Below are 14,660 nucleotides of genomic sequence, written 5' to 3'. Positions count from 1 at the left end.
TCTTCAAAGAGTCAATTCTATCTGTCAAAAGTCTTCAAAGCATTTTCATTGGCAGCCAAGTGATATTTAGACCTAGAGAAAGGACTGTCTTTGAAGTCTCCCCTCCAGGCACAGTAAATTGCCTGGCTGGTCTCCATGGTGAATAGCACAGGTGTGAAGTAACTTTATTTAGACATATCTTTTTATCATTATTATTTAATCCTCTTGCACCTGTATTTATTTATTCTCCTCCCGTCTTCTCTCTCTCCCGCAAATCTTGCCCTTGTCCTACCCATTTTTTCCATCTCTCAAACATCTTTTTGCTCTCCTCTTCACCTCACTTCCCTGTCCTATATCTGCTAAATGTTGCCCCTCTTCTATCCTATCCTCTTTTCCCTCCTTACAATTTTTATCTCTTTGTATTTTATCTTTCTACTCATCACCATGCTTATTCTGCTGCCTCTTTTCACTGTATTTGATATACTCATTTTACCCGTCTCCTTGATCTCTTCTCTTTCATCCTCCCCTTACCTGCCTCTCCCCTACTTTCCACCTTTTTAATGTAACCTTCCTGTCACCTCATGCCCCCCCTCATACATCCTGCCCCCCCATTTCTTCCTGCTTTTATCTCTCACCTTACATCACCTCCTGAATGATGCCCTTTAATTTCCTATTCTTCACTTGCCATCTTCTTTCTCCCCCTTCTCTCCCTCACTTTTCTATTCTCTTCTGTTTGTCCCTCCTCCTCACCCATTATCCTTACCCTTTCTCCCTCCAGTGCCGGCTCCATGTCAAAAGCCCCAATGACTTTGAGTGGCTGAAGCAGTGTCGTTTCTACTTCAATGAGGACTCAGACAAGATGATCATCAACATCACGGATGTGGGCTTTGTCTACCAGAATGAATTCTTAGGCTGCACTGAAAGGCTTGTCATTACGCCGTTAACTGACAGGTAGAGAGCCACCCATGAAAGCACACACATACACACTTTCATAAAGGCAGAATTAAAATGGTAGGAATGTACTATTTGTTGACCAGCAAGTACTGTCAACAACAGACCTAAACACTGTCAGACAGTGTATATGTTTTATCATGGTTGTAATGGTTAAAACTAAGGGCTTCAGTATGCTTCAAACAAAGTGCTTGTGAGATCGTCTAACAGCTTCTGAAACCCTGTCATCTGAAATGCCCTCATCACCAGTCTAGGGACAGCCACCCAGTCGTCTGGACTATTAGTCAAAAGTGCACCTCACTTCCAAAAGAGTTACTTCTCTAGCGTTATTATTAACAATGAAAGCATCTCAAGGTTTAGGAAACACACCACCATTTGAATTGCACAGTTTGAACAAGGACAAGACAACCTGGAAATAACTGCACACAGAAAATGTGACCTTAGTTTGTAACTAAGTCAACAGTTCCATACTGCCTTGATGTACAGCACCTCATACACATAGCAGCCATTCAGAATTAGTGAACGGTATTCAGGAACATGTTCTTTGTCATGATGCAGACAACACTAGTCTTTAGAGTTTTTAATAGATCAGAAGTAAAGATACAATTGCTCACAGCAACAACAAGGTATATTATACAACTGCACAAGATACATAATGGTAACTATTTTCTCTGTGATGTAGTAGAAATGTTCATTATAACATCAGTTCATATTTCTTGGTTACCGTTTCTATGGCTGACTAATGACTGTACTTGAGGAGAAGAGACAGAGAGAGAGCAATGGAATTGGGTAGAGAAGAAATTAGAGAGGAGGAGTAGGCACTCTTGCACATCACCTCTGTCACTGACATAAGATATGACTGACAGAGAGAGAGGAAGAAAATCAGACGGAGGGAGGTAGGCACCAACAGCCAGTGTCAGACTAACAGACACAGAGAGAGAAATATGAGAAGAGACAGAGATAAAGATGAGGGACAATGAGAAGTAGATGAGAAGAGACGGCAGCAGGGAGGGAGCTACCAGCAGACATCAGACAGCAGCTCTCCAAAGAAGTGGCATGCTGGCCTTATGGCCGAAGGCACCAATACAGCCCTGATCTTCTCACTGCCTTCTTTCCCTGCCTGAAACACTATCTGATTCCTTCTCTTCGGTTAGAATGTGCTTTGCTGCTTTCCTTTCACTCACTGTCTTTACTCTTTTCTCTTTCACATTCTCTGAACTTCATCCTGCCACAGCATCAGGTTTGAAAAGTAAAGGTAGAACTGGTAACACATGGAAGCAAAGGGACAATGATGATTAGAAAAGAATCAGTTTTGGAGATTCTTTTTAATAGCAGTTGTTTTACATTCTCTGAAGGACACAAAATGTGTTGCAAGCACAGTTTCACCATGATTTTTGAGGCCAGCCATGCAGTGAAAAGGGAGAACAATGTTTAGCCAGAAGGCCTTGGTCAGGTCCCTGTGTCATTCATCCACTCTGCTGAAGTGTCCTTTAGCAAGACACTGAATCCCCACCAGCTTCAGGGGCTGCGTTTTCTAGCTGTGCCTGACCTCCAACCTCCCTGTGGAGAATCACATCGTATTAGTTTTATTGTGTGACAAAGTGAATATGAGGGGAAATGAAAACTGTTCTATGAGGAAGCAAATTCTTAACCTTATTATGCCTATGAAATTTAACCTGTCTATTTTTGGTCAGGTGCTACATCACCCTAGCCCAGGCTCTCGGTATGAGTATGGGTGGAGCCCCTGCTGGTCCTGCAGGAACAGGTAAGACTGAGGCCTAAAAATATTACCTAGGAACAATGTGTCTATGAAATACTGATTTTATCCAATTAGGAGACTTTCTTTGGCAAGATGGGAACAGGGAATAGTGACAAAAATTGACATTGACTCCATCTCTTTACCTGTGGTCTTGTCCCTTGTTAGATTACAGCAGTGATTCCTAACCTGGGGGTCGGGACCTCTCCAAGGGGTTCCAAATTAAATCTCAAGGGTGATGAAATGATTAATGGATCATACAATGAGATAATTCAGACAGTTATCTGTCTGCATATCCAAATGAGCAATCAGAGAAGTTTAAAGGATCCCTCTTTGGTGGAACTCATGGACATACTTTATGCAGCCTGTGAATAGATTAGATTAGATTTAATTTTATTGTCATTGCACGGAGTACAAGTACTGAGACAACGAAAGTTTAGTATCTAACCAGAACTGCAAAATGCAGTAAAGTGCAAAGTAATGTACATATGTATGGAGTACAGTGTGAACAGTGTGAAATGAATGCGCCACAAGTCAACACAGTGCTTCATTTTAACACATTTTTAAACACAGTCCAAAAAGTTTGGGAACCACTCAGGTTCCAAGAGAGAGAGTTTTAGTAGGTGTTTTTTGGTTGGAGAATTAATTTGGTTTCTGTCAGCATTAGAATAGTTGCACTTGTGACAAGTCTGACTTTTGTTTCTAGGTAAGACAGAGACGACAAAAGACATGGGCCGCTGTCTAGGAAAGTATGTTGTGGTCTTCAACTGTTCTGACCAGATGGACTTCAGAGGCTTAGGAAGAATATTCAAAGGTAAGAGTCACAAAGCAAATTGGTGCTATTATGAAAAAGTGCAGGGATAAGCCCTAAAATTGCTAAAAGTTTTATGCACAGCTTAAGGGGCTTGGGATGAGAGATGGGGACCACAAGTAGTTTTAAATGAATCATGACTAGACAATGAAGAGACAATTGGGTATATTAAATATTTTGGAGTTGCATGTGTCTGATTTCCAGGTCTTGCTCAGTCTGGTTCGTGGGGCTGTTTTGATGAGTTCAACCGCATTGACCTCCCAGTTTTGTCGGTGGCAGCCCAGCAGATCGCGATAGTTCTCACCTGCAAGAAGGAACGTCGCAAAAACTTTGTCTTCACTGATGGAGACAATGTGGATATGAACCCTGAGTTTGGCATCTTCCTTACCATGGTCAGTGACACAACAGTGCCTTTAGTTCAAAATTTAATAGAAACTGCTATTCATGTTGTACTGATATAGCCAGGGATACCATTCTCATGGTATTATTCCAGTTTTTGAAAATTGAAGAAAATCCACATTCTCAGCTGATGGAAGTGAATATTAGTCATAACGTACTGCTGTGCAGTGTTAGGTTATCTGTTGTAGAACGTTACAGGTAAGATAGAAGCTGGCTGATGCACCTGGGTACAGTACATGCACCTGTGTGCACGGAGCTGCTTGGACATCACAAGAACCTCCAGTTTTAGTTGCTGGACAGCATGAATATACATGTTATTCCAAGCTAAAAAACCTGGTCTTGTTATTTAGAGAGCATTCAATAAATTGCGTGTAGCTAAATGGAATCGACGTGGACCATGTCTTATTTTACAAGCCAGTTTGTACGATATTAAACACGAGGATCTGCCTTTTATTAATAATATTAGCCAGTGTTCATTATCATACTCTTCCAACAGTAATAGTTAGATCACTTTATCTCCTCGGCACAGTTGCTATCCCAAGGCAAGTCATTAAACAGAACAGTGGAATAATTCTCCCATGTGGGGCGAGAGGTCAGAGATCATTCTTGCTTTTGTTTTTACTCTGTGTGTGTGTGTGTGTGTGTGTGTGTGTGTGTGTGTGTGTGTGTGCGCGCGTGTGTGTGTGCATGTACGTGTATATAGAGACTGTAATCAAAGGCAGACTGTGGAGAGGAGGGCCTGAGCTCTGTACTTAAGGATTTAACTAGCTGGAGGATAGTGCTTGCTGATCTTTAATGATGTTCCAATGTTAACTCTCTGCAGGTGGTGTGCACATATGTTGTAAATTGCACAACTTGCAGAAAACCACTTACCTGTGAATCTATTAATCAACCTGCTGTATGAGTTTCTGTCTTGTGTGGTCCACTTTTTGTATTTATTTGATGTGTTGTTTGTAAGAGTATAATCTGAGGTCTAAATGTTCTATGTAATATGCAACATTACATTTCCTCATAATTATTAACATTATTTCATCTTTTTCTTTTCTTGTATAATCAGAACCCAGGTTATGCAGGTCGCCAGGAGCTTCCTGAGAACCTGAAGATCAACTTCCGCTCTGTAGCCATGATGGTCCCCGACCGTCAGATCATCATTAGGGTAAAACTGGCCAGTTGTGGGTTTATAGACAACATAGAGCTGGCCCGCAAGTTCTTCACTCTTTACAAGCTGTGTGAGGAGCAACTCTCCAAACAGGTAGAGAAAAAAAGGTTGAGATCTGAGTGCAAAACGTGACACTTTCTCTTCTTGTTTCACATCATTACAAAATATATACTTTTTTCTGGTTTATCATCAGACTTAGGACGGTAAGCAGTTAGCAAAGCCTGTCTTTTTTCTGCTATTTGTGATTGTCCAGGTTCACTATGACTTTGGCCTACGGAACATCCTGTCAGTGCTGCGAACACTGGGAGCAGCTAAGCGAGCCAACCCCAGTGACACAGAGTCCACCATCGTCATGAGGGTCCTCAGGGACATGAACTTATCTAAACTGGTCAGTCTACAATAGAATAAATTACACTAAATCATCTGATAGATAATCTTAAAATTGCAAAACGAAAATTGAAGAATAGAACAATTAAGATTTGTTTTGATACATTGTCATGAGCAGAATATTTGAATAAAAAAGAATACACTATTCATTTAATGAATAAAAATCTGTAAAAACAGTAATCAGAGATAATAAAAAAAGAGTAAATGATTTATTTTTTGATTGAAAACACACTTTTTTGCTAACTTGCATCTATGTGTATGCATATGTGTATTTGTTAGATCGATGAGGATGAGCCGCTCTTCCTGAGCTTGATTGAGGACCTCTTTCCAGGCATCCAACTTGATAAAGCCGGCTACCCTGAGCTAGAGGCTGCTATCGACAGACAGGTAGGAGGCCGTGAGGGAAGAGTTTCTCTGCTGTATGTTTGCAAGGAGAGTGAAATGGCAGAGAGATACAGTAGAATAGAGAGATGGAGGAATAGAGGGAGAGAGAGAGAATGAAGAAGAATTAGGCAAAAGACTAATGGACAGTGAAACCGCTGTATCTGTCATGTCATTTTGAAACGCCTCAAGATGTAGCACAAAGGGATACAAATGGTGTCATTTACCATTTGTCAAGGACATAATCTAAGTAACTGTGGCAAACACAGTGCAGAGAAAATAGAAAGTAAGAGATACAGTAAAATGTCTTTAAATTACAGCTTTGTAATATGTGTCTTTGGTGCATTATGTGCCTTCATCCCTGCAGTAATGTACGCTTGCCATTATATCTCTGCATGTATCTTCTTTAAATGTATGTGAAACCTGTATGTGATTCTGTCAGTATAGTACAATATACTGTCCTGTATCACCCAGGACATGTCATAGTACTTTGTATACTTATATGCTCAGTATGGTAAATATAGTAGAACTGCAGATGTGTATACTATAATTGTGCTCCTTCAGGTTGAGGACGCAGGTCTGATCAGTCACCCTCCATGGAAGCTGAAGGTCATCCAGCTGTTTGAGACTCAGAGGGTCCGACATGGCATGATGGCCCTAGGGCCCAGTGGGGCCGGAAAGACAACATGTATACACACACTTATGAGAGCTATGACAGGTAGGATTTCATGCATGTTTTGGGATGTATGTTCAGGAAAAGACACACAAACTTGGCTGATGTTGAAATTTGTGCGTCTGTGTGTGAGAGACAAAGACAGACAAAGAGTGAATCATCATTTCTCCCCTTTTAAACTTAAAGTGACACCTCACAAATCATTGTTCACTTTGTTGTTTATTGTGTGCATATTTTTGTTTTAATAACTTTGGTGTGTTAGATATGCTTACCTTACAAATGTAGGAGTTTATGTCTCCGTCAATGTCTTCTCTCTCAGAGTGTGGTCAGCCTCACAAAGAGATGCGCATGAACCCCAAAGCCATCACAGCACCTCAGATGTTTGGTCGACTGGATGTGGCCACTAACGACTGGACTGACGGCATCTTCTCTACACTTTGGAGGAAAACACTGAGAGCAAAGAAAGGTCAGAAAAGTTGCTTACTCAACATTGATTTCACACTTGGAGATGAGCTGATATTGATAAAGTTTAAAAAGTTCTAACTCAAATGAAATCATATTTTGTGTAAATTAGAGAATATTTAATCTTTACAGATGTTTGGTGAGCATTTTATCTGCTAAAACCTAATACTGAAAAGTACCTATTAGGTATGCTTTGGGATTAACCTGAATATCTTCAAATACCACAGGTGTGGTCTATAGGAAGCATAGCACAAGCTGTAATAACTGTTTAATTGGCAAAAAAAGGGAGCATGGTTTTCTAACAACGTCCTCTCTTGTAAAGCTGGGGTCACACTAGAGGAGTTTTAAAATCCTAACTGATTTTAAAATCGGGTTGGATCACGAACATAAGGAGAACCTTCACAGATGTTCCTCTCTCTAATTTCAAACATGCTCACACTACAAGATTTGAAAACAATGGCGTATCACACACTACAGGATATTATTAAGATTATCGTGCCAAAGGGACCAATACACCACCTCACGTGATCTCATAGGGAAGCAAACAAGAACGAAAAAAGGAGACGAGGTGGTGCAACAACTTGCTTTGGTAACGTTAATGATTTGCAGTGAGAAGAAACAAAAGCAGAAGCAAGAGTCTGGGTAAGGAAATGGTTGGCGAGACGCGGTCAACACGGGTTGTTAAGTCTTCAGAGAGAACTTTGTTAGCTTTAATATATGTCAACAGTAGTTAGTATACTAGCTAACTTTAACCTCAAGGGCTAGAATGTTTATTGTTGCAACACAGTTAGCGTCACCATTTCCTTGTAGACTTGTCTCTCTCATTGGCTATTGCGGTCCCGCTCGGAAAGTACTGACGTAATCATCCAGATTTTAAATCCTAAATATCAAATGTTTGATTGTATCGGGGCAGCCCTGATGAGTCTGTGAGCAGGTTGGGAGGCTTAGGACTGAATTTGTAAACCTCTCACCTTACCAGATAATCTGGGCCAGACATCGGTACCGACCACGGTGCCAGACCAGATTTCTCCTCCAATTGTTGGGAGGGGTGAATCAGGGATAAATCAGCCCAAAACTCCTTTAGTGTGAGCCCAGCTTAAGTTAACATAAGAGGAAGACAGAAAAGATGAGAGGGATCCCTGCTGCGTTAAGAAATGATTCCTCAAATGATTCATTAATACTACTGGTAATCTGGGGTTTTCTTTTCTTTTTGTCTATGGGAAAACCAGTATGTTATTACGTTGCAGAGAAGTTTAAATATCTTGGGACATCTTTGCAACCATAGTTCAAAACCGCACTAACAGCTGTTTTATCTTTCTACTCAGGCCTAAACCCTACACACTTCATTAAAAATGTATGTGTGTATTGGTATGAATATACATTACGTTTGTTTGCTTTTATGTGTCAAAATATGCATCTGATATATACAGTATGTTCTGTCATATCTTTGAGCAGGATATTATATTTGTGGATTGCCTTTGTAGGCAACAGCCGCTTGCTGTTCATACCGTTCAAGTTGTGCTGCTTGTTTCTTTGAGCAGACGTGACTCCGGTACAGAAAAGTAGCTGATGCTGAATTGTGATAGGGCAGGAAAAGAAATGCCTTAAAATAAGCTGTACTTATTTTATGATTCAACAGATGCAGCAACAGCATCTGAAGCCTGATCTATTTGAATGACTTGTGTGAAGAAATGTGGCTGACGTGCATGAAAGCAGTCATATGAGTAATTCATTATTTTGACTGTCCAAACTGTGAGTCTTTTGGTTAATGACCAGAGAATTTAGGACAGTGGTCACAGAGCAACATTAAACATCTGCATCGGACCAAACGAACATACTTATCTCACAGCATCATGAACGGCATTCATTAATGATCGGCAGCTATACTGTAGGATTTTCCCTGACAGCCAAAGTAGACTGTCTTGTGTTTGTTTCTGGATCTGGAAGTTTTTCAAATCTTTATTTCAATAAAAAAACGATTACTGATGAATTTCAGTTCTGGTGTTTCTTGCAAACTGATAACTCATGAGGTTGTTTTTATATTGTAGAGCCAGAACATATGAGCAAGGCAACATTTTGACACAGCAGTTCACCTACACTATCTATTTTAGTAAAAGTTGTGGTGCCACCTTTGCTATGCACTAAATGCATATTCAGAGGCCTTTTTATCCTGCCGACTAGCAAGTTATGGGTGAAAGCACTAGGTCATGCATAATTTCATATTCATATCCATGCAAACAAACAGAAACACTGTTTTCTCTCTCAGGAGAGCACATCTGGATAGTCCTGGATGGACCAGTTGATGCCATCTGGATTGAGAACCTAAATTCAGTTTTGGACGACAACAGAACTCTTACACTGGCAAATGGAGACCGTATACCTATGGCTCCCAACTGTAAAGTGGTTTTTGAGCCACATAACATCGACAACGCCTCTCCAGCCACCGTCTCACGCAATGGCATGGTGTTCATGAGCTCCTCTGTGCTCAACTGGAGCCCTATACTGGAGGTGAATCGACTAAATGAAAAATATTTAACAGTATGTAACTGCTAAATAACATCTAGATCAGTGTTTCCCAAAGTGGGCACTGCGGCGATGGGCCAAGCGTGCTGCTACGTCAACTGTTCAGTTTTTTGTTTTTAATAATTCACCACAATATAAAATTGGCAAAATTTGCATTAACTGCATTTTATGTTACGTTTTTAAACATATCACAGCAAAAGAAAAATGCAATAAATATCAAAATCAACTGTTTAATATGCAGTTAATTCGCAGCCAATGACATTAAAACTCACAGTTGCTAGTTGATAGTAACACACATGCTTTCCAACATGGTTGTTCTCAGGGCTGGTTGAAGAAACGCTCCCTCCAGGAAGCAGAGGTGCTGAGGGAACTCTTCTCTTCCTCCTTCTCTGAGCTCTACCGCTTCAGTGTGCAATCCTTAGAGTTCAAGATGGACATGCTAGAGGCTTTTGTCATCATGCAGTGCATCAACATGCTGCAGGGACTTATACCACCAAAGGTAAGGTTACAACTGTTCTGAATTCCCATCCATGGGACAGACTGCACTCAGACATCACTTACTGTATATTAGGAGGTTAATTCATACTGCCAAAACAAAATGACTGCCAGTGTAAAAGGGGAAATTCATATAGATAGGAGGCATTTTGAATCATTTGCTGTTCTAAGAAAAGCCCCAAACAGTTGGAAACTAATGGATTCACATTAGTAGATCTGTAATCCATCAAATACTTGTATTACTTCTGGTTGTGAAACTTAAACAGATATAAGCTCAGTACAGCATAGATAAGTGAAAGAAAGAAAAAACTTAACCTTTTTTGCCCAGTTTTCAATCACACAGATTGAAACATTACTTATTAGAAAGAAGCCAACCCCCTTTAAGTTTGGTTGTTTGAACAAAGTCCTTGATCTAAAATAGGTGTCACTCTACAGGAACAGGGTGGTGAGTTATCCAGAGAGCACTTGGAACGGCTGTATGTCTTTGCCCTAATGTGGAGCACTGGAGCCTTACTTGAACTGGATGACCGGAGAAAGATGGAGATCTGGCTCAGAGGGAACGACAGTATCTGTCTAAACTTGCCAGACATTCCTCTTGACAGTGACGACACCATGTTTGACTACCATGTCACAGCAGATGGTATGCATGCATTGCTAAACAGATGTTATTACCTGTAGATTAGATGCCAGGGAATATCGAAGCTGTTCCTTGACAAGCAGAAGCATTATGCCTCATACTTTATTTTGGCAGCAGGTGTATGTTGATCAAATCATACTGGAAAATATGGACATATTTCTTCAATTGAAAGACAATTTGGAAGTGCCACTGTCATATTTTGTGCTAATCTTTACACCACAGTTTCTTTTTAATGCATGCACATTTATTATTCTTCCAGGTCAGTGGGTCCACTGGAGCACCAGAGTGGAGGAGTACATTTATCCATCTGAATTCACCCCAGAGTACAGCTCCATCTTGGTCCCCAATGTGGACAATGTTAGAACAGACTTCCTAATTCAGACCATTGCAAAGCAGGGCAAGGTGAGGGTTGCTAAAAAAACACAAAAGTATTGTATATCTATTTACTGCCGATGTACACTGCCTGTGTACTGCCAGTTGGAAATTAAAGGCCACATTCTTAAAAAGTCAGAGTATAAAACAAATGTGTCTCGTGTTTCTGCTTGATGTGTTAAAATGACGTATGTTTTTATCGACTGTAACGTTGACTCATGTTTCAAGTGACACATGACCTAAAAAGGAGCTGTGAACATTTAGTATAAACACTTCCCTCTTCATAGCTCCTTAAGGCTTATGATAAGGGTTTTAGAGAGGGTAGTGCCCATTTAATCTATTCAGTGTATAAAACTTCATTTATTCCTGGATACAGCTAAGTAGACACACTCACGCATACGCTTCAGATCGATAACATGGCAACATGGCTGAATGCAGCACAGCTCTAGTAAAAAAACTGATTAAAATGCTGTGGTCGATACTTTACGTAAAAGACGTTCAAATTCTCCACCATGTGGCATTCATCATAGCGCCTGTGTGTGTATTTGGGTGTATGCATGTGTGTAAGAGTCATTCAGATTCATAATGCCACGAGAGGAGAGTGGGGAGCTTCTGTATATTGGTGTGTTTGTAAAGAGGTGGTTTGTGTGAGGGTGAGATTTCATTTACTTTCATTAGTTTTTGAAGCCCCTTCAAAATTCCATCTACTTTTACTGGGTAAATTTGATTTGCTTTTTTTCCCAGAGGCTGATGGATCTAGCTGGTGAACAAAAATATACTGATCTGAAAAAAAAGTTATTTCATTATGTTAAGCTGTAAAAAAAGGTCCATGAAAAAAGGTCCATGATATCAATAGCTTACATGAATGGTACACAGACAACCCGTGCAGCTCATGCAGCATTATTTTTAATTAGCTCCATCTGGTTTGTCTGTTACCAACCACAGGCTTTACCATTAACAACCATTTGCTCATGTGATAACATGTAATGCTCTGTTGGGATTTACAATGGTTAAAGGGACACGAAACTGTATAGGTACAATCAGTTAATTATGGCTAATAGAATTATCAAAGATAATCATAAATAATAACTAATTAAGTCCTCTGGGGCACCACCCTTAAACAAGTGAAAGGATAGCTAATTGATTGATTCAGTCTCATAAAATACACTAAACTATCAATTTGGAACTCTGATTAATAATTCAATGAATAACTATAACCAAAATTACCATTAATAGTTAGTAGGTTGAAGGATTTGGAGTTCAGCATAGAAGAGGTTGGCAAATGATTCACTCTTGTGCAACATTAAAGAAACTAGCATAATTATATACAAGCATTTATTAAAAGATAATGAAAGCAAAAATACACAATATGAAGTCTAACTCTAAATGCACTAAACTACAGAAGTGTGTATGTGTGTGTTTGTGTGTGTGTGAGTGAGTATGAGAGAGAGAGATCCAAAATAGCATCAAACAAAGGAAATCTTATTCATAATGGCAGCTGAGCAGTGGCCGCATGGTTAGACAAAGAAAGGAAATTCAAAATGGCGGCAAGGCCATATATGTTATGGTATACGAGTGTGGCTCTGTTAAAGGTCAAACTGGAGTGTATGTGTGAACTGTGTAGGGGAAACAGTGCCAGGTTAGAAAACAATGATAGTTGCATGCAACTGTGAAAACACATCTCAACAATAAAACTCAATCAACCAAATAAATACAGATACATTCACAAAAGTAACACAGTCCTGTGCATAGCCAAGTACATTGTTAAGCTATGTAATGCCCAGTTACAGGCTCAGCGATTACGTTACCAGTCCGCAAAGGAAGAAAGGTTGCTTTGAAGTTGCTGTTATTATCTGGCGGTTCTGTTGAAGTAGCCAGGCAGGGAAGAATGTTAGTTCCGATTGAAGAAAGTCCTTGCTATGTGGTCCGTCTGTGCAGATGGAGGAACCGGTTGCTTTGTCTGTTGTTCTCCTTACAGTTACTTCTTAAAGTTAGCTGCCAGACTTTGTGTAGTAGCCGTTGGCGCTAACTATTGTTGCAGAAATCTTACACAGGCCCTTGCGCAGCTGTCTGCTGCTTTAGAAGAGTTCCTGGAGAACAGAGAGAGAGAGAGAACAATGGCCGTTGACCCTTGTATTGACCTTGTGACATCACGGGTCATAGGTCAGACTGACCAGTGGTAGCTGGAAGCTGGGTCAATGGGGGGAGTTGACACCTTCGGGGATTGTGGGAGTTCGATGGCTCTCCTTTATTTACAGAACAAAAGAGCATGCGGTCTCCTAATAAAAGTTAAGTTAAAGTCCCACAAATGATTGAATTCAAATGGTGAAGTGCCAGTGGTCCCAACAGCTTCCACCACCAAACTGTGGTCTTAGATTGAAGCTCTACATATAAAAGACTGTACTATTGCATTTGTCAGCTCTTACTCATCTTTCTTGATGAGATTTTAACTTGTAGCTAAACAGAAGCCTGTGTCATAGACTAACGCATTGTTTTAGCAAATGGATCTGTAAAAAATAAAACAATAATTTGTGGTTGTCATAATTAATAATTAAGACAGATGTGACAGTGAAGTAAACTGTTATCTTAAGCTATCTTAAGCAAGCTGTTGTACTCTTTTCAAACAAAGAAGTGCAATAGGGCTGACAATTGTTTATTTCTTATCCTGTTTCTCTCTGTTTTATCTGCTTTCTTGAGGTGTCTGTATTGACTTTTGAGTGCATACTGTATGTCCTTTGTTATTCCACAGCCATGAAATATTTTGTTTTAATGGTTGGAAGGTGCTCAGTAAAATTGGAGATCAGGACATAACTAATAAATTGCAACCTGAAATGGCAGTTAATTATTCTGCTGAGCTTGAGATTTAAACTGTTGACCAAAGCTGCTTGTTATGTTAATATATCACATTGCATGGAACTTACATTATCTGTGCATATAAAGTTTTGTCTTACATTAAACTTTACCCTGAAAAAACACACATTTTCCTAGGCTGTTTTGCTGATTGGAGAGCAAGGAACAGCCAAGACTGTTATCATCAAGGGCTACATGTCAAAGTATGATCCTGAGACCCACATGGGCAAGAGTCTCAACTTCTCTTCTGCTACCACACCACTCATGTTCCAGGTAAAGCAGAACCATTTGTTTACTTTCCTTAGTTTACGTTTAACAGCTTGCTGTCCCATTCTTTAGTTTCATCTGAAGATGGATGCTCTACATCTGTGCTCATTCGTCATAGATTATCATGAACTTTGTAATATTGATGGATGTCTGGTCTGATTAATAATGTGCAGGCTGGAGGAAGGACCGCTGACTTTTCCTTGTCCATGGCTAAGATGCACATTGATCAAGCTGTTACTATGGATTATGTCTTTTTGCTGTCTTTTTCGTCACCATATATGTTGTCTTATTTTGATCTTTGCTCCCTGTTTCTCTTTTAGAGGACAGTAGAGAGCTATGTGGATAAGAGGATGGGGACCACTTATGGACCGCCTGCTGGGAAGAAAATGTCCATTTTTATTGATGATATCAACATGCCTGTCATCAACGAATGGGGAGACCAGGTTAAGGATCATTTTAACATCAGTTAATTGAAATACTAAAAATATCCTTTCATTATCTACCTAAATTAATGATACATTTCAAGTTGTGTCCTTTTGTTCTCAATTCCCATGAAAT

General features: G+C 39.9%; 1 protein-coding gene across 6 annotated transcripts in view; it reads left to right on the top strand.

Annotated features, from left to right (window-relative positions):
* dnah5 (dynein, axonemal, heavy chain 5) overlaps positions 1-14,660 on the top strand; it is a 109,552-nt gene that overhangs the window by 36,739 nt on the left and 58,153 nt on the right. For all 6 annotated transcript variants that reach the window (XM_044207868.1, XM_044207866.1, XM_044207869.1 and 3 more), the window contains 15 exons: positions 758-930; positions 2,625-2,695; positions 3,393-3,500; positions 3,702-3,889; positions 4,954-5,148; positions 5,309-5,443; positions 5,722-5,829; positions 6,388-6,541; positions 6,816-6,962; positions 9,225-9,466; positions 9,804-9,980; positions 10,412-10,616; positions 10,873-11,015; positions 13,974-14,108; positions 14,423-14,545. In XM_044207868.1, the coding sequence (XP_044063803.1) occupies positions 758-930; positions 2,625-2,695; positions 3,393-3,500; positions 3,702-3,889; positions 4,954-5,148; positions 5,309-5,443; positions 5,722-5,829; positions 6,388-6,541; positions 6,816-6,962; positions 9,225-9,466; positions 9,804-9,980; positions 10,412-10,616; positions 10,873-11,015; positions 13,974-14,108; positions 14,423-14,545 (2,304 nt within the window). The remainder of the gene's footprint in view (positions 1-757; positions 931-2,624; positions 2,696-3,392; positions 3,501-3,701; positions 3,890-4,953; positions 5,149-5,308; positions 5,444-5,721; positions 5,830-6,387; positions 6,542-6,815; positions 6,963-9,224; positions 9,467-9,803; positions 9,981-10,411; positions 10,617-10,872; positions 11,016-13,973; positions 14,109-14,422; positions 14,546-14,660) is intronic.

Source organism: Siniperca chuatsi, linkage group LG9 (genome assembly GCF_020085105.1).
Source record: "Siniperca chuatsi isolate FFG_IHB_CAS linkage group LG9, ASM2008510v1, whole genome shotgun sequence".
In the NCBI taxonomy this organism is placed as follows: domain Eukaryota; kingdom Metazoa; phylum Chordata; class Actinopteri; order Centrarchiformes; family Sinipercidae; genus Siniperca; species Siniperca chuatsi.
The sequence above is the reverse complement of the archived record's forward strand: the minus strand, read 5'-3'. Positions and strand labels throughout refer to the sequence as shown.